The sequence below is a fragment of the Bactrocera tryoni genome, chromosome 4 (assembly GCF_016617805.1).
Source record: "Bactrocera tryoni isolate S06 chromosome 4, CSIRO_BtryS06_freeze2, whole genome shotgun sequence".
NCBI lineage: Eukaryota > Metazoa > Arthropoda > Insecta > Diptera > Tephritidae > Bactrocera > Bactrocera tryoni.
Genome location: NC_052502.1, coordinates 9,668,160 through 9,687,851, shown reverse-complemented (window position 1 = coordinate 9,687,851; position 19,692 = coordinate 9,668,160). Strand labels below are relative to the sequence as shown.

Below are 19,692 nucleotides of genomic sequence, written 5' to 3'. Positions count from 1 at the left end.
AAGAAGCAGATGCATGCTCCTTATCAGTTCTTCGCCGCCGTGTTTGAATAGCTCGGCCGGCAATCCGTCGGCCCCTGCCGCTTTGTTGTTCTTCAGGCGGGCAATTGCTATTCGAACTTCTTCATGGTCTTCTTCATAGTGATTCACTCAAATAAAAGAGGCGAAATTTGATCAATAGAACAGGTGTAATGTTCGCCAAAGTAATGGGAGATCTCGTACTAATTAGATTACTCGCTAAAAGCTTTTGCAGCTTGAATGAGATGTGCTACTACAACCAACATATTCTCCAGACTTGGCTCCTTCGAACTATTATTTGTTCCGGTCTCTGCGAAAATGTTTGGAAATGGAACCTACACCTCAAATCGAGATGTCCAAAACCACTTGGAACAGTTTTTTGCTTAAAATTTTTATGAGCGTGGATTCAATCTCTTGGCCGACTAATGGCAAATGGTATTAGATCAAAATGAAGAATACGACTACTTTCATAAAATACTTTACACAGTAAAAAAATCTTGTTTGAATTGCACTAAAAAACAAAGTTACTTAGTGAACAACCCAATAACAGTTTTGTTCGTGACCGGCAGCAGTTCTAATTCAGTTCTAGTTGTAATAATCCTAGGCTCCGTTTTGTGCAAAACAGCAGACTTTGTTTAACTGTACTTAAGCCTATCTTATAAACTCAAACCGCAGCGAAAAGTATATGTATTTGTTAGAAACCGTTAAACCTTTTCCCGAGGTCGAAAGTCCAAAGCTGTGGAAGAGAATATTGCTTTGTTGTGATCACACCCTTGAAGAAAGTTGTTAGTGCTATTTTCATGTGTGCTCAACGGAAAAGTCGTTAAATTCTTATCTGATCCCTTAAATATTCAATGCTTATTTTTAAGCACTTGAATGTCTAAATTTATCCCCCCATAAGTAATTATTAGAACTGACGTCAATTGTGAAAACTAAGGGTTATCTTTATTCAAAACAGTGCCTCCAGTGCATTGTGCCCTTTATGGCTCATGAAATGCTCGATTTTAAATTAAACAGCGTCACAATTAAGTGATGCAATAAAGTTTCACCCAATTTTCGAACTTTCTCAGTCGGAAAACAATCAAGCTTAATTGATTTGTTTTGAAGAGCTTTAAAATCCGCTCATGAATAATAATGATGTAATAAGCATTGTTGGTGTTTCTGTGTGAGAATACCGCAAATTCTTAGCTTTCTCAGCCGTATTTTATATACATATGTAATTTTATAGAAAACAACAACAATAATAATTGTGTGATGTGAAAGCTTCCAATAATTGCTTTAATTAAATGATAGTGTTACAATAATTAAACTTAATTAACTGCCTATTATTTGTGGCGCAGTAGAAAATAACACATAATTAGAAATTTCAGAAATGTGATTTTTCTGGAAAACAAAGTTGATAACAATCTGTTTTATAAATACATTTGTAAAATAACGAAAGCAAGTAATAAAAATTTGTACGCAAAGTATTGAAAATTACAGATAACTACTAATTCTTAGAAGACATTTTCGTATGAAACAAACTAAGATGCTAAGAATCTAGCAAGGGTCACTGAAATAGTGAAAAATTTTAATTTTCTTACTGAAAAATCAGACTTAAAAACAAAGGGTTAAGTTGGAGCAATCCCAGACTGGTCTAACTGAACGCTCAAACTCCCTCAATAAATATGGCTTTCCTAGATTGTCGTTTTGGCATCAGAGAGCTAGCAAAGGACCTCAACAACTCAAGACCAATGGATGAACTCAACACACTTTGGTTATGAATGCTAGACTCCTAAAAAGAGGTGGTTGATTTTGAGGCTTGAGGGTCGTACACACATCAAACGCATCTTTACTTGTGGTGCGACGTGGGTTTGTAAATAAGAGATCGAAATTCTCCAAATATTTAGCGGAAGGCGCTTCAAAAATGAGTTTAAACCGAAAAAAAATCGCAGAAGGCACTGATGACCATCCCACTCGAGGATATAACAAGTGCATGGGAAATTGGATTAGGCTTACTTGGCTCAAAAGAACCATATTTTGAAAGGCTATAATAAAAAATGGTATTAAAATACCGAATTTGCAGTTTTTCGTCAGTCCGAGTCAAATTTGAGCGAATATTCAGCTAGTATAATATTTAATAATCTTCTTCTGAATTGGTGTAGACACCACTTACGCCAACTGGAGATTCCAAGTGTAGCCAGGTTGTTGTTGGTGTTAATGCTGGTTCCAAGATAGATCATCGGCATATCATCGGCATACGCCAGCAGCTGTACACTCTTATAAAAGATTGCACCTGCTCGATTAAGTTCTGCAGCTCGAATTATTTTCTCCAGCAGTAGATTGTAGAAGTCGCACGATAGGGAGTCGCCTTGTCTGAAACCTCGTTTGGTATCGAACGGCTCGAAGAGGTCCTTCCCGATCCTGACGGAGCTTTTGGTGTTGCTCAACGTCAGTTTACACAGCCGTATTAGTTTTGCGGGGATACCAAATTCAGACATCGCAGCGTAAAGGCAGCTCGAAAGCAGCTTTGAAATCGATGAAGAGGTAGTGTGTTTCGATCTTCTTTTCAAGGGTATTTTCCAAGAATTTTCGTTTGTTGATTTTCGAGGCCTAAAGCCACACTGATAAGGTTCAATCAGTTTGTTGACGGTGGGCCTTAATCTTTCACACAATTCGCTCGATAGAACCTTATACGCGATTTTGAGGAAACTTATCCCACGGTAGTTGGCGCAGATTGTGGAGTCTCCTTTTTGTGGTTTAGACGGAGCACAGTTAAATTCTAGTCCTCGGGCTTTCGTCCGACCATATTTTACCAAGAAACTGATGCATGCTTTTTCTCAGTTCTTCGCCGCCGTATTTGAATAGCTCGGCCGGCAACCGGTCGAACACACCCGAGCCAGAGAAAGACTCTCATTAATAAATCGATAAGAAATAGTCAATATTCTCCTTCAGAAACTCAATCGTAGAGGGAATAAGCACTCATAATCAGAGCTTTTATATATATAATAAACGATATCGGTGGAAGATATCCAGATTGAACCCATATCACTAACAAAGCTTTTAGTATTTAACCTTATTAATTTTTCCATGCTTTTGGCTATGGTAGAAAAATCTTTAAGTGTTGGGTTTTTACAAGAAGCGCTTATTATTATGGCTCAAATTTTATGCCGGAAAGAAGAATATGCGCAAAATATTACAAAAACAAGAATAATTTTTTTATTCCATTTTTTATGATGCAATTTGGGCGAAATCTTAACTCAGACAGTATCAAAGATAATTGGGAAAAGAAAGAGCTGATGATTTTGCGTTTCTCACAAAAGTTTCTAAATATAAATACGGCTCCTCCAGGCCCAGAAAGCGCGCTAAATTTTAAGCCTAACTGCGCTGAAGACAATTTTACCATGCAATACTGCACCTACATTTAATTACATACTTATGTACATATGTAAGTACATGGAAAGTATGTATGTATAATCAGCAAACTGCCGGCGAATTTCTTGCTTCGCCTTTTTAAAATCGGGTTTAAGTGCGCTTGGCGGCTGAAGGCGTGAATAAAAATTGCATAATCTTTTGTTTGTTTACATTGGCATACGTAATGACTAACAGTAAATTACAGAGCACCGCATAGCGTAAATTAGCACATCCAACTATTATTTAATGGCAGCGTTAATAACGCTTTTTATTTTAATTTTATTGCGATTTAAACACCGGTACCCGCATGCGCCCCCGTTTAATCCGAAGTGCTGCTGAAAAGTGGAAAGATTTATGCAGCAATTAATTCCTACCGATGTAAGATAAATGGCAATAAAAACTTGTTAAACTCTAGACAAACAGATCCCCTCGAAATTTATTCCGACAAATGATTGCTTGGCAGCACGGAAAGGTTTTTACAAAGGTTGTGAAATACTGAAATGCCACACACACACACACACACACACCCAAATACAAAAGCACTGGGCGTAGGTGAGAAAAGCCAGGCTTCGCTGATAGCTTTGGTTGCGATTTATTAAGTTGTAACTCAATATTTGTATATACAAACTGACATACGTATGTGATGGGAGGGCATAAGTATATACATAAGTATATACGTATGTAGCCTCATTATAATCATTATATGTATATCATACATACTATCTATTCCCACATATTTTTCCGTGAAATTCATGTACATTTGAATTCCGAAGAAAATTATGCATTTATCTCATAGCTGTGCATTCTTAAACTGAGCAATACCAAAGACCCCCTCAGGATCGGGAAGGACTTCTACGACCTTTCGATATCAAACGAGGTTGCAGACAAGGCGACTCACTATCGTGCGACTTGTTCAATCTACTCCTGGAGAAAATAGTTCAAGCTGTAGATCTGAATAGAGAAAGTACAATCTTCGAGAGTGTACAACCGCTGGGGACGCCGATGATATTAAGTATATCACTGACCATAACAACCGCGCCATTACTTCTGTTTTCTCCAGACTGGACAAGGAAGCAAAGCAAATGGTTCTGGTGGTGGCCGATGGCAAGACGAAATATTTCCTCTCATCAAACAAACAGTCGTTGCACTAGCGACTAAGCTCCCACGTCACTCTTGACAGTCATAACTTCGAAGTTGTAGATAATTTCGTCTATCTTGGAAATAGAGAACGTCGGCGTCGATTTCATCAAATTCCATGAAAAAATTCGATCAACATCGTGTTAGAACGCTCGATATTGAATGCTACAGCATTTCCTGTCTCATTTCGATAAGTGGCGGCACCATGGCACTAAATGGTCAATAGAAGATGGACGCAAATGCGCCTCCTATAACACACGAGCATTTGATTCACCCCGATAGCGATTGTTTGTTAACGAAGCTATTAAGCCAGGAGTTCATCTCATAAGATGATTTTGATAAGAAATAGGGAACCATGGCTGGTTAAACACAACGTTTTTTTCCTGTAGAGAAGAATACGCCAACGGCTCTTTTATCGTCAATAACAAGGGCAACACTGTGTTCACCGATAGATCAAGTGTGTTATTTCTATATCCCTCATCGGAGAATTATGTTTCCTGTGCATACCGCATATTACTCTGCTTAACTAATTTTTATGACTTGATGTGAAAGTAAAATTTGAAACATCGCAATCACAATTTGCGTAACGTTAATCCAAAAGAATGTTCATTCATTTCACTTAATTACGAATCGTGTCTGCCTCGAGACTAATTTAACATATTATCAAGGCTTCACCAAATTAAGCTCTTCCATAAATAATTATTTATTTATATCATCTTAAGTGTGCTAAAGGAATACCATTGATGCAAAGAAGATGTTATGGTTAAAGAGTTAATATACATATGAATTTAGCATGATTTTACACGATCGAAAGAGCGGCCTCGTAAATTAGTCCATTTTAATAAAGACTCTATATTCTCTTTAATGCAAAGAGAAAGCAGAGAATAAGAGGAGACAGGATTGTTTTCGTTTATCAAATCAAGTCCATAATGCATGTGACGATGAGCTCTTGACCAACCAGAAAATCAGTAAGAAGGAAGGCTGCGACCAAAATTTGCCGAGGACCAGAAAACGAAAGTGTACGCGAAATTTTAGACTTGGGAGAGTGTCGTAATACCAGATGGAGATACAGTTTAATTTGAGCTGAAGTATTCGCCATGCAAGATGTTAACGCCTTTTATAGGAGCGACTTGATATCTAACTTCATTTAGCCCCTTGAACTGCAAAGCTACCAGATAGGCTACAGGCTTAGTCCAAAGGGTAATAGATAGATCTTCCGCCGCAACTGTACTTCAAAGAGTGCGCGGACTTACTGGATTCGGTAGAAAGCGTTCTTAGCTAACGATCGAGCGGCTGGTCAGTTGTCTACGAGCACCTGGAGAGTCAGAACAAACATTTTCCCGCGACGTGTTTCTGTGAGTGGTGCAAGCCGAAAATACGTTCTTTAGAGCAGAGGTACGCCATTAAATTCTTTGTGAAACTCTGTAAATCTGCGACAAAGACGTTTGATATGATCAAGCAGGCTTACCCAGATGTTCCTTTAGCAAGAAGTGGTGTGTTTCGGTGGCACCAGGCCTTTTTGGAGGGCCGGGAAGAGATCGCTGATGAAGACCGCAATTGCAACTTCCACCACGACAACGCCTCGGCTCACAACGCCTTTCTTGTGAACAGCTACATAACCAACGCTTCGGCAGCCGCCCTACTGCCCAGATGCAGTCCCCTCGAACTTTTTTTGTTTCCTTGCCTGAAAAGACCGATGAAAGGCAAGCATTTTGAGACGACAGAAAGGATCTAAACAGCATGCACTTCGGCTCTCAAGGCTATTCTGGAGGATACCTTCCGTAACGCTTTCAATGCTTGGAATCGCGCTAGCAGCGCTGCATCGACGCAGAAAGAGTCTATTTTGAAAGTTTTTAAAAAATTGTGAAGATTGGTTCAATAAAATTTTTTTTAATCGACTCAGTCCTATCACTTTCCAGACAAACCCAGTAAAATGCCGAACTGAAGCATAGGAGGTACTTTCTGCATGTATCGTCGGTTCTCATACCTATCCGGCTCCCAGTAGGTTTTAACCTGTTAAGAGACCAACAGCCGTACAGCAGTACTTTCGAAAAGATATGTGAGTAAAAAGCATGCGTATTTCCTTCACCTTGATCCATCTGTCAGTTCTTTCGGAAAAATCATTCAATTAAATCTTTTTTTAATTAGCCCTAACCCTCAATAGGCACGTTTATAAATTTGACAGCTATAAAGCATTGCGTTTTGGGGAGAAGAAAGTACTGTTGATACCAGGGTTTAAATCAATCAGCATTATTTGGACTCTGCACCGGAGAAATGAACTGCTGTGATTTAGACCCACAGGCTTTTAGACAAAGTTGTGCAGAATGACCCGTCGAACATTTCCTGCATAAGCGATTGTATAAAAAAAATCGACCCGCTCTAATGTACATACGTACTTGAGTATTTGATTTCGCATGCGTTTATGAATCTACTTAAGAATATACATACATATGTATATTACATATATAACATGGAATATTTATGTATATATGTACAAATATATGCATGTGTATGTGTACATTCACGTGCAGGCGATTGCATTTAGTCGAATTTATTTTCGTGCCTTGCAATTTGTAAACAAAAACAAAAAGAAAGACGCGGCTGCAGTAAACGATCTGTTTAGGTCAGGGACCACAATAGCGGCAGTCTGCTTGGGGGATCGAAAAGGAAACTATTTTTAGCATATCCTGTTGTGCATTTGCTTAGCTAGGGAATGAAGGCGCATTTGACAAACAGTGCGTGAGTGAGAGCGCAGCGCGTATTTTTACAATTCGGCTTTGTTCATAAATAACCAAATATTTGTATGTTGCAATAAAGAAAATAAGAAGTTTTTAAAAGTAAAAAAAAAATATAAATTTAAAAATTAATTTAAAAAAAAAATTAATTAAAAAAATTAATTTAAAACAAAATTAATAAAAAAAAAATTAATTAAAAAAATTAATAAAAAAATTAATGAAAAAAATTATTTTAAATGAAAAATTTACTTCATATTAAAGTTTTTAAAAACTAAAATTAAAAAAAAAAAATAATTAATTAAAAACTAATAATTAATTGAAAAAAATTAATTGATTAAAAAAATTATAATTAATTGAAAAAAAATTACACCAAAAATTTAATTACAAAAAAAAATATATTTAAAAAGTTAATAACAAACTTGTGATTCCCTGGTGCCATGTCTTCATTTGGTATGCGTGGCATTGGCCAAAATTTTGGTTTCAAACTTTGTTGTTGTCGCGTGTGCACTTGCGTCAATTTCGGTTTCGTGAATTCGCGTGTGGGCCTGCTCAAAATACTGCAACTAACTTTGGCCTTCCTATGTGAGGGCCTACTAGTGCGTTATGGCGTGCCGGCAGCGGATACAATTGGACAAGCTTTGACCAGCATGCTGACGACGACCGCCTACTGCTTCACAACCACAACCATACTGATGATATGCTACTGCTTCTCCGAGAAGTCCTCCAGTCTTATTAGACAATCACTCTTCGTAAGTGGCTTTTAAGGGGAACTAAGCATATTTGCTTCCAAAATATGTACTCGAACTGTTTCACAGACCTTTTTTCTCATTTGAAATATTTATTTTCTTCGCCAGGAGACGCTCTTCAATGCAGTCGCTTGCAGCATGTACTTCAGCTCCTCCAGCTATATGGGTTTCGCCTGTGTTGTATGGCTGCAACCGCAGTTTCTGGTGCGTCCCGGTTTTTGGGCCTATCCCGCAATGACGGCGACTTATGTAAGTGAGACAACCGTTATACTGACATGCAATATAATTAATTATAACGTTACTTTGCAGTATATGGGCTATGCGGCGGGCATTTTGCATGCCATCGACGCCTATTTGGCTTTCAGATATTACAGAGGGAGTCATTGACTTGAAAGTTAAGTATAGCAAAATAGTTGTTATGACTTTATTTAAAACATGTTTGTATGTATGTATGTATGTATAATATACGCATTAATTTGTAAGAAATTCACATAAAAATTAAGTTGTTACATTGTGTGTGGCACACTTGAGGCACATAAGTGTGAGTATTTGTCTTATCAATAATATTAATATTTGGTGGCATTTTTATATACAAAATAATTAAAATAATAATTTAGAAAGTCAAAAAATAACATAATTAATAAGTATAAAGTTTGTTATTAAAATATGATAATAAATAATTATAAATATACATACATATATATTTATTTAATAATAAAATATTATATTGTCAACTGCTTTCGGCAAAATAATGTTTTGGAAAAAAAAAATGTATTAAAAAAAATTTTAAAAAAAGTTAAAATTAAAATTAAAAGGAATAAAAAAAATTATTAAAAAAAATAAAAATTAATAAAAAAATATTATTTAAAACATAACTGATTCACCACTAGTACTCAAGTGGATACAGATAGTGCATCTGCGCTCATTTGTCACTTTCAAGAGATTATTTTTTAGTCCATATACCACATAGTTTTAGTCAATTTTGTTAAGCGCCTTGAATTTTCTGCAAATATATATTTATTATTTATGCTTTTCATATACCAAATCGAGCTTACTTCAGTTTTTTGTACGCCTCGTCCGATTCGTAGTCAGCCTTCAGCAAGGCTATGCGCACCCAACGCGGACGCTCGTGTATCACTTTGTGTATAACGAATTTTAAACCCAACAGCAGATGTTCGAAGAGTATAAACGTGATGTCGGGCATTTGTGGAAATAGTTTTGAGAAAAATCCTCTGCAAATGAAAGAGTTAGTATTAGTATAGGATACATTTTAAATGTTTTGCTTAATTAGGGCCGCGAATTTTTCGAATAAAATTTTTAAATTTTTAAACACAAAATTGGAATTAAAATTTTGAAAATCTAATTTTTATTCTAAAAAGGTTTTTTAATTAAAAAATTTAATTTTTGAGCACAAAATTGTAATTAAAATTTTGAAAATCTAACTTCTATACTAAAACGTTTTTTTAGTAAAAAAAAAAATAATTTTTATTCCCAAAATTAGAATTAAAAGATGAAAATCTGATTTTTATCTGAAGTGTTTGGGATTTGAAAATTAAATATAGTTATTTAAATTAATTTGAAAATCGGAATTAAATATTGAAAAATACATTTTTAACCCCAAAATCAAAATTATAAATTGATAAAACATAGTATGTAAATAGTTTAAATGTGTAAGTTCGCTTTAGAGTATTGAAGATGATAGCTCGGTTCGAGCTCTAATTCGAAGTTTTAAAACGCGAACTTCAATAGTGCGAAAAAATGCAAATTCAAAAACTTTTTTTTTACAATTACAATTACAACTTTTCTTTTAAACTAAAAACTTTTTTTGAACTTACAACTTTTCTTTTAAACTAAAAACTTTTTTTTTAATATTGAATTAAATACTAGGAATTAATATTAATCTTTTTTAGTTTTCAACCCGATATTTGGAATTAAATTATTATTTTTTTAATCAAGTAACAGTACTTTTAATTTTATTTTTAATATTTAAATACGGAAATAGAAATAATAGAAATGGAAAAAGTTATCTAAGATTTTCGAGATTACTAAATAAAAAAAAAAATAATTTAAATAAATATAAAATATAAATAAATAAATTTTAATAATTAATTTTTTTTTATTTAGTAATCTCGAAAATCTTAAATAAAATTTAAATAATTATATTATTTTTTAAGACATCATTTACAACCTTGGCTCTAATATTTAGCATATCATGAACCATCTAGCAAAATTTCCACAAATAGGTATCCGTTATTAATGGTTGCTGCAACAACTATTTCCTCCACATTAATATAAATTGACACACATAACCAAGCACTATAAAACAAAACTGCATAAATATTTTCTTACTCACTTCACATTTGGCTGCAAATAGAGCAAACCACAGTTGCTCAGAATCGCCATCACCGAAAGCAATTCAAAGGCCGACTGCCAAGCGCCAGTATTCTTTGCGCGTCTACCGAATGGACGTTTGAATATGTTACAGAGCTATAACGGAAGCATAACAAGTTACGATATATACAACGTGTAAACTAAAAAAATCAATTTACCTTGAACAAATCGATATGCATGGCGAAAATGTTGTTGACTAACGCGCCCAAAGCAGCAAATGGCGCTACGGCGGCGAACAGCACCACATAACCGAACTGTATGCACATCTGTAGGTAATCCTCATAGGTCGATTGATACTGATCGAGTCCAGCTTCATAAAAGCATTGTTCGTAGCGTGCCAAATCGCTGACATTAGACTTTACATCCTCATCGATTTCCTTATGCATATACTTTACGAATTTCTGACGCACCACAGCCAAGAGAGGAATGCCAATTTCTTGTGCAATGCAAACAATCTGTTGATGTGAAAAATAAAAGCATTATGTAGTGTATTTTTAAATGCAAAAATTATCATAAGCACCTGAAAGATGAGCAACTGCATCATTAGCTGATATTTTAATTGTTGCAAGTCCCGCAGCACAAATGCAATGTAGAATAGTGAAAAGAAATTATTGACAATTTCAAAAAGCATTAACTTATTCACACGATGACGATCGTATTGGGAGCGTGTGCGATGATTTTCCTGGTCAGTCAAAAAGGTAGCTAACTTCTCGTATGCCCACGAGAAAATAGCGATGAGTATTGATTGTACGATAACGGGTATGTATAGTAACCAAGAGTCAGGACCTGGAAAAATTAGCTTTATTAAAAAATATATATTTTTAAGAGTATTTTCACACCTACCAAAATCTGCTAGTACCTCGGCTTCTATCTGAAACTGGTACAGAGCAAAATAAGATGCCGCTGCGACGCACATTAGCACGACAGGATATGAAACACAATACATTTGTAAATAAGTATAACGCATGGGATATTGCAGCATCATTTTGCCAGTGATGGGATCCGGTTTTAAGACGCCATAATATGCTGTGCGCGGTTTGTCCAGACTACTCATCTCAATATTACCCCAACGGTATGAATAACCAGAGCACTTGCGCTTCCACAGTTCCAGAAAAATCTAAACCATATAAAATATTAATTTTGCGAGAAAATAAAAAAATATATATTTTTTTCATAAAAACTACTACTACCGTTGTCCAAAGCACATAGAAACTGCAAACCAATGACAAATTCACATTCCATACACATTGCAGCATACCGAAAATGGCGGGAAATATTAGTGCCTTCGTGTAGAACTCAGTAAAACCGAAGTAGAGTGCAATGCTTGCGCCAAAATAATTGCATATATCTTCAATGGGCAATTGGCGACGTTTCCAATCAAATGCGAATCTATCTAGATACTCCTAGAAATAATAGTAGAAAGAAACAAAATAAGTAAATAAAATATTAAGTAATTTGCAACACTTACAATATTGTGTAGTGGGAAGAAATCTTCTACTATGCCATTTTTTATATAGGACAGAATTGCTGGCTTGACGATATCTTTAATCAGCACTGGACCTTCGAACTCACGCACAATATCTGCAGGGGTCATGCCAGGCAGCAAATAATCGGATATGCAATCGCAATTGAACTTCTGCATGCTCCCGGTGATGGTGAGCTTACTCAATTCGGCCTCATCGGCGAATCGCAGCAGTGTATCCGTAGAGGCAGATAAATAGAGGTACTTTTCAGTTTTGCTACAAGAGAAGACAGGAAATGTGATTAATTTTTTTACTTGTTTGATCATCAATCAATTTCGGATCAGACTTGAATATTTAAAAATTAATTTTAAAATTACAGGGACCTTGATTCTTCTTCTTTTTATTACATTACCGTAAATTTCTTAAGCAGAATACTTTTGTTTAAATATTGCAGTTATTAGAGGTTAGGAAAAGGCAAACACACACACACACACACACACAACCATAATTTGCACATACCTTACAACCTCAAGCGTTGTAAGCACTTTGAATTCTTGTATTATCTTCTCCACATCTTGGCAGTGGCGCAATTTGGCCTTGTCCGAGAAAATTATTACGGCATATGTCTGAAAAAGTTCATAGTAATTGAAATACGTGCAACTTAAATGGGGTGAGATCACTTACCCTCTCGAAATCGGGTACATCAATTGATTGCTTTTGTCGTATGCTCCGTTGGCGCCGGAACAACTGATTCTCGATAATCGAGGTAATGCGTGGACCTTGTAAAATAATAATAAATTGAAATTATGTATTTCATAATCATTTGGAGAAATAGAAGAAAATTTTTAAATACAAAATACACACTTTTGGCACCATCTGACATTCTTCACTCTTTATTGTATTAATAAATATATGTATCTAATAATTTTGGCCACCTCTTCACCACCAACAATTATCACCTACAACAACTTTTTGGCAATGTATGAATATGCAGCAAAAATACTTCAAAAATACATAAATACAGTATAAGTATGAACCTACTTGATATGGTGTAAGAGAAATAAACAAATAAACAATAAACATGCAGTAAGAATTGTCAAAATCACTAAGCACCAGCAACAACAATTCGATATAACGTTGTCATCTTTGCCGGCATTTGAGTTTTTGTTACGAAGGGGCGCCTTTTCGCCCTTTGGCGGCTTGCTAGCAGCACCGCCTGGCATGCGATCCCATTCCCATAGAACTTCAGCTTCCGGATCAGGGTCGTAATTATTGCTTTCTGTAATAATTGAAAAATGCGTTCATATTTTTTTTGCAAAAATATTAAAATACTGTTCATAATACTGGGTGAATTTGGAGCGCTGTGAGGGAAAAACATTTGTAATTGAGGCAGATGGTTTTTGTCTGATTGGCAGCACCACTGTTATTCTATAGAAATGTCAATTGAACGTGATTTCCAAACTTTACACCGTTTGTGTTTTTCTTTTTCCTCCGCTGTTATTGTTATTTGGGAATCTTTCAAGTCTTTCGCTAATCGCTGTGATGCAATAGAAAGTGTTGTTGGCTTTTATTTAATAAATTCCGCAGGTGAAAGTGAAAATCGCAGCCGTGAAAAAATAAAACAAATATTTTTCTTTCAAAAGAGCAGAGAAAAGTGTGAAACTGTTTTCAAAACTAAAGTGCAAAGTGTGAAAAATCGAAGTGTGTTTGACATGGAGCAACTGAATATAGTGAAAGATACATGAAGTAAAGGGTTATTCCATTTAGGTAATATGAACTCACTTTAGAGGACTTTGAGATTTACCCTTTGTATTGATCGGCGCTTTCATGTAGGCAATTATATATTTGCCGGTTGCATGACTTTCTTTACAGCAACGCTTACCGACCTCGCCGCAACCACTGACACAACTGCAGCACCTAACCTACAAAGAGCGATCGGGCGTAACCGAAGCAATGGTTGAGAGCGTATGAACAAATATTAAATTTCTGGTATAAAATAATATAAGACGCTCAAACAAAATGCAGGGCTTAATTCCAAAATGGTCAAACATTCGCGTGCTTCCCTTCCGTATGACTACCTCGCAAAAGGTAATTGCAATTAGTGTTTACATATTTAATTATAACGTATACTTGTATACTAAGTAAAATTTTTTCACAAACAGGTTGTTTTCTTCTCGCTAACGGCGGGTGTAGCCTTACTTGGTGTGCTCGCACGCTTTCTACGGCGTAGAAAACCACCGCGTCCGCCTCGTCGTACGCGCAAATATACCGGACGACGCACACGAAACAGTATGCGCAGCCCTAACGATATGATATCTATAGCCGGTTCCAAGGCATCTGCACGTTCCGGCAGTCCACCCGGTTCTACGGTCGCCTATTCGGACCGTATGTCACTTGCGTCTGGATCCATAGGTGCTGGAGCACTAGTATCTACGACGCAAAGCCAGACAGGTGCCATAGTTGTACACTTAACCGCACAACAATTAGGTGTAATGGGCATGGAGGCTTTGGATACAGTTATAAATTATTGGGAAGATGCTTTAGCTGCGCATAATTCACCCGGTGGCGTGCCGGCATTACTTACCACTGCTGAAGAGTCTGAATTTTGTCGTGAAATACAAAATTTACTTGACATGGCCTACACGCTGCAGGAACAAAGTGAATTGCTGTTCTTAGATCAGCGTTCCGTGCTATTTCGGGACGAACCCTCTATAGATGAGCTAGAAGAAGATGGTCATGCACTAGATGATGGCATAGAGGATGACAAACGTTCACACAGATCAATTATGAGCCGCACCGGTTCCGATCCAAATTTCGATTCGGCTGAAAGTTTTGCTTCGGCTTTAGACCAAGTAGCCGATATGCGCGATTTTGAGGAATTTGTAGACACATCGTATGATCAATATCCATTATACAATGCAGCGTTGAAACATCATGACGAAACGCCTATACCTTACCGCACTATACGCGCTGATCTGGTGAACTGTTCCAGTGACACGGAATATTTGGTGAAGTTGCACTGCGTGCGTTTAGCATTTCAATACTTGTTCAAGGTTAGTACTGGCGAACTGACATGCATATATTTGTAGAGTTTTATATTTATATGCATCTCTTTCAGGATCCAGCAATTGGTCAATGGGTCTGCGACACAGGACGTCAAATACTTACCGACCTACTTTGCCTGGGCGATAAGGACACTAAGGAATTTCTCGTTGGTTACGAAGACATGGTGAATTATTTGCAAAATCCGAGTAATTGGGATGAGATACAAAAAGAACTGGAGGCGCGCAACGTCAAAGCGATGACTTTTTACGACATTTGCTTGGACTTCATTGTATTAGACTCGTTTAGAGATCTAGATGCGCCACCCGCCAGTGTAACGGCGGTCGTACAAAATCGTTTTCTCTCCAATGGATTCAAAGAAATGGTGAGTTATATAATTTTATTCAATTTATGTGGTATGCTTGTGTTATCCGACGCAATATGCGCTTAACAACGGATGCTGCAAAATACAAACATTACACGCATATATCTTCAAATACATACATATATGATAAGAATACGCGTATTTATTGTTAATGCAACACGTTATCACGCACATTGCGCGATAAGCAAACGTTTGTGCTGCTGTCATAAGTTTGAAACCACTGTTACTCTGAAAATCTTGCATACTTTTAGGCGCTCAGTTTAAACATTCTTTCTTGCAGGCACTCAGCACAGCAGTTTGGTCGGTGCTAAAGGCCAAAAAACATGGACTCAAATATACTAACGGATTTATGGCTCACTTTTATGTTATCTCCGAGCAATTATCACCACTCATGGCCTGGGGTTTCTTCGGACCCGATGAAAATTTGCGCGACATTTGCCATTACTTCCGCGATCAAATGCTGGGCTTTCTAGCGGATATATTTAGCTTTCAAGCCAGCCGCTATACAACTGTCGAAGAGTTTGCCGAAGACATACTGCAACACATGAAGACGCGTGTCAATAATATTGGTGTGAAGTTTAGTCAATAGTTGCACTTCAACACAGTTGAAATTTGACGATTTACAAAATAAATTTAGGAAAACTAAATCAAATAGATTTGAAAGGATTTATAAGTGATTTGAAAACCTTTTATTTTATTTGTTTAAGTATATTTTAGTTAAGCGCTTAATTTTAGTTAAGACATTACTTTTAGTATTGAACAATTTAAAATAATTACTGCAAAATTTGTAGCGTAAGCGCGTTGAAACAATTTTTTTTTTTGTATATACTTTTGTACATATGTATGTCGATATGTATGCATACATTTTGTTTTTGCAATGAATAATGTACTACCAATTCCATAATGTTGTGAACAGCTTTTACTATTCCAATTGTCGGCGCGTGTGCTTGCTCAATTTGTGTATATGAAATGCTATGGTGTGAGTATGTGTGGAGTCTCTGCCGCCATTTTAGTGTGTTCCTCGCCATGCAACTCGCATATGAATTTGTATATTTGCATTGCTGCGAAAATAATTATGTTACCAATGTACACGCGCTAGATCTTCATACTTTCTTGTAATTTTTGATTTTTTTTTGTAGGTTATAAGAGAAAAATATTTTAAAGCGAAATATAAATGAATTTTGAATTAATTAATTATATGCCATAAGCAATTGTTATTAAAAACTGAAATGCATATTTCTTTAAATATTTAGTTATTACTTTTAACTAGTACAAAATGTATAAAAATTGTTATAGGTCCACATTAAGCCAGCTCAGCATGTAGTTGCCGTGAATATTTCAATATTATTAGTATTAACGGCCTCAGCTGCAACGGTTGCGTGGCAGTTATATTTTCTTACAAATTTCGTAGCCAAATAAGCCAACACTCACAACTACATACATACGCGTATACTTACTCGTTAAAGCAAGCACTACAATTTGTTAATATTTGCAATATGCTATACTTTAAAGAAAAAAAATTAAGAACAAAAAACTTCTGGAATTAATGTTAACAAGTAGCAAAAGCATTTAAACTCTTTATAATTATTCTCTACACACATTCGTTGTGGGATTTTCATTATTTTATATGCAATAAAATTATATATATTATAACAATAATATTTCAACTAAAATATATAGTAAATTTATTTTATAAAAAAATAAACAAATCTTTTTAAAATAATTGCTAAAAATCACTGTAAATGAGAATATAACCTAGAAATCAAGGCGGCGAAATTGTGGCAGGTTTATTGACAAAAAGTGAGTTACAAAAACAAAAAAAAAACAGTTGTAAAGCTGTACGCACAAACATTTGTGTTTAAAAATACATAAAGCAAATACTTGTAAACGAGCATTGCGTGCAGTATGAAGTGTCCTGCGGTGAAGGAGTGGATCTCCATTCTTGAAATCATAATTGCAGTAAGATTGACTACATATACATATGTATATACAAGTAATAATATCACTTTATATATACAAACGTACAATGTAGGTGCTGTGCCTGCTTGCCATTTTGTTGCTGTCATGCGTGATCACCTTCCCGGACGATATGCATATGTTCTTGTATCAGTGCTCACTGGCCACAACAATGGTGCTGTGCTTGATCTTTGGCTTCAGCACCTGGTTCTACAGTTCCAACTATCCGAAAACGCGTTTTCATGTGCGCATATTTGTAAGTACCCACATATGTATGTATATCTTGTAAGGATGCTGGAGTTGGAGGAGTTGCTTTCATTTGCAGATTGTTATTGTGCTATGGACGATGTTTGTTTTTGGACTTGTCACCGCAATCCTATTTGATATGCAATTCTTCGGGGAGTATGTGTACGAGCATTTCGAACGCGATATTTTCGATAAATCGGAGTATTTGCTCTTGTATATTGCTATGCTGTTGGGCATCGTGGCGCTGTTTTTACTCTTTGTTGTCAATATAATATTAACTGTAGGCGTTTGTCGAAGAGCTAGAAAGAATCGCCAATAAAATGAGTGCTACCTATAATATGCAGTGTATTAAATTCATGTGTGCAAGTGAGTTGTGTGTGTGACCACTAGCAGGAGCTTAGTGGCTAACGAGTTCATGCTTTCGAAGCATTGAAGCTTTTCTCCAAGAATTCAACAACGGTGCGGAACTTATGTGAAATTGGTTGCTCTCTACATTTATCGGAAAAGAAAGAAAGATACAGAACAGGAATAAGTGGAATAGATTGGAAAAAGGTATGAATGGAAACCAATGGCCTTAACCAGAAACCACCCTGCGAGATTTTGTCAAATGCCTTTGACCCAGTCAGTCACACAACACTACTTGAGGACAACGAAAAAAATACGCTGCCTCCAGGACTGAAGGGGTGGATCATGAACTATCTGAGCAGTCGTCACACCACATTCCTACAACGACCAGAGAGAGTTTCCATTACCTAGTACGCTGATGATTGCACGATATTGACATCGGGCAATGGGATCAATGCCATTTGTTCAAAGGTAAACGGCTATCTCTTCGACCTTTTACGCTTCTTCGCTGCACGGAACTTAACACTCTTCCCCCCTTAATCCACAGCGACCATATTCACAAACTTTACGAAGCAGTACAGACTTGACCTTAATACCGCAGTCGATGGCGTTAAGTTTCCGACTGTCAATAATCGTAAAATTTTAGGTGTGTTCTTCACTCCTCATACGACCTTAATTATCACCAAAGTACAGAGTCGCAACAAAATCCTCAAGTCGCTAGTCGGCCGCACATGGGGAAAGAACAAAGAAAGGTTATTAGCAACTTACAAGGCAATCGGCCGGCCGATCTTTAGTTACGCCGCATCAATATGGTCGCCTAGATACAGTGAAACGTAGACGAAAAAGCTCCAGACTTGTGAGAATACTGCACTCCGGACTACGACAGGATGCCTCTTGATGTTTCCTACCGAACACCTTCATAGTGAGACCCGTATGCTCCCAGTTAAGGAGCATAATGGACTCTTTTCTAAGCAGTTCTCGCAGGGGTAATTTCGCATAAATCATCCTTGCAGTCACCTTCTTGAAGCAGAACTGCCTCCTGGGAGCATATAGAGGTCATTCCTCAACTAAGTCGACATCAAACAATACGCCGACCAGACTTCGGACGCAACTAACTTCCGACAAGCACTGACCGTCTCACGGCGGAGCCGTCAATACCTTCACCGACTCCCTCTCGCGTACATGGAGTCAAACCACCAGCCATTGCAGACGAAGAGCTCGTGTTCCCTCGAGAAACACGAGTGACCCTAGCGCAGCTTCGTTCTGGATACTGTAGCAGGTTAAACTCCTACTTGTCCAAAATAGACCACAATATACCTTATATATGTCATGCATGCAATGAGTATCCGCATGATACTGGCCACCTCTTTCCATGTCCCACTAACCCTACTCATCTGACACCGCTCTTCCTTTGGTCCGACCCAATCGAAACAGCACGTTTCTAGGGCCTACCGTTGGATGACATCGACGGCAACTTATATAATCCTTACCATTACAACGGGTATTAGGTACGCGTTACAACAACAACATTCCTGAAGTAATTTCGAGGTATGAGAGCCGAGTTAACAGTCTTTCGCTGGATAAAAATCAGGGTCCGTATCGGCTACTTAGAACCGACTGAGGTGGAAAGGTCGTCGAGTACCGCAGCGAAGCTATCAATATTAGCCGCCTTAATAAATTCGTGGTCGGCTCAAAGCTTACCATTTATACATTAGTATCCATTAAACCTCACATAAGAGTTTTAGACATCCCAAAGATCAGTGCTTCAACTAATAGAGTAGGATCATTCTCAGGTTTGAGAGATTAATCCGAAATCTAGCCCGGAAAAAAGTGATATT

At 36.8% G+C, this 19,692-nt stretch overlaps 4 protein-coding genes across 5 annotated transcripts; 3 read left to right on the top strand and 1 right to left on the bottom strand.

Annotated features, from left to right (window-relative positions):
• Window positions 1-7,679: 7,679 nt before the first annotated feature.
• Window positions 7,680-8,657, top strand: LOC120775447 (protein singles bar). Its single transcript, XM_040105632.1, has 3 exons — window positions 7,680-8,029; window positions 8,135-8,275; window positions 8,336-8,657. The coding sequence occupies exons 1-3, from the start codon at window positions 7,718-7,720 to the stop codon at window positions 8,411-8,413; spliced, it is 531 nt and encodes a 176-aa protein (XP_039961566.1). The 5' UTR covers window positions 7,680-7,717; the 3' UTR covers window positions 8,414-8,657.
• Window positions 8,658-8,742: 85 nt separating this feature from the next.
• On the bottom strand, window positions 8,743-13,309 carry LOC120774225 (anoctamin-8). Of its 2 annotated transcripts, none has more exons than XM_040103684.1 (12): window positions 13,225-13,309; window positions 12,745-13,159; window positions 12,565-12,659; window positions 12,400-12,506; window positions 11,886-12,156; window positions 11,608-11,820; window positions 11,261-11,534; window positions 10,938-11,203; window positions 10,576-10,872; window positions 10,380-10,513; window positions 9,082-9,258; window positions 8,743-9,029 (listed from the first exon to the last, which is right to left on the bottom strand). In XM_040103684.1, exons 2-12 carry the CDS (start codon window positions 12,761-12,763, stop codon window positions 8,999-9,001), a joined length of 1,884 nt encoding a protein of 627 aa, XP_039959618.1. In that variant the 5' UTR covers window positions 12,764-13,159; window positions 13,225-13,309; the 3' UTR covers window positions 8,743-8,998. The 2 variants fall into 2 exon arrangements, with proteins under 2 accessions (XP_039959618.1, XP_039959617.1); XM_040103683.1 differs by having other exon boundaries at window positions 12,994-13,159; window positions 13,225-13,303.
• Window positions 13,310-13,393: 84 nt separating this feature from the next.
• Window positions 13,394-16,501, top strand: LOC120774227 (mitoguardin). Its single transcript, XM_040103685.1, has 5 exons — window positions 13,394-13,647; window positions 13,714-13,968; window positions 14,043-14,933; window positions 14,999-15,307; window positions 15,588-16,501. The coding sequence occupies exons 2-5, from the start codon at window positions 13,900-13,902 to the stop codon at window positions 15,894-15,896; spliced, it is 1,578 nt and encodes a 525-aa protein (XP_039959619.1). The 5' UTR covers window positions 13,394-13,647; window positions 13,714-13,899; the 3' UTR covers window positions 15,897-16,501.
• Window positions 16,502-16,974: 473 nt separating this feature from the next.
• Window positions 16,975-17,828, top strand: LOC120774224. Its single transcript, XM_040103682.1, has 3 exons — window positions 16,975-17,266; window positions 17,340-17,519; window positions 17,589-17,828. Exons 1-3 carry the CDS (start codon window positions 17,213-17,215, stop codon window positions 17,826-17,828), a joined length of 474 nt encoding a protein of 157 aa, XP_039959616.1. The 5' UTR covers window positions 16,975-17,212.
• The last annotated feature ends 1,864 nt before the right edge of the window (window positions 17,829-19,692 follow it).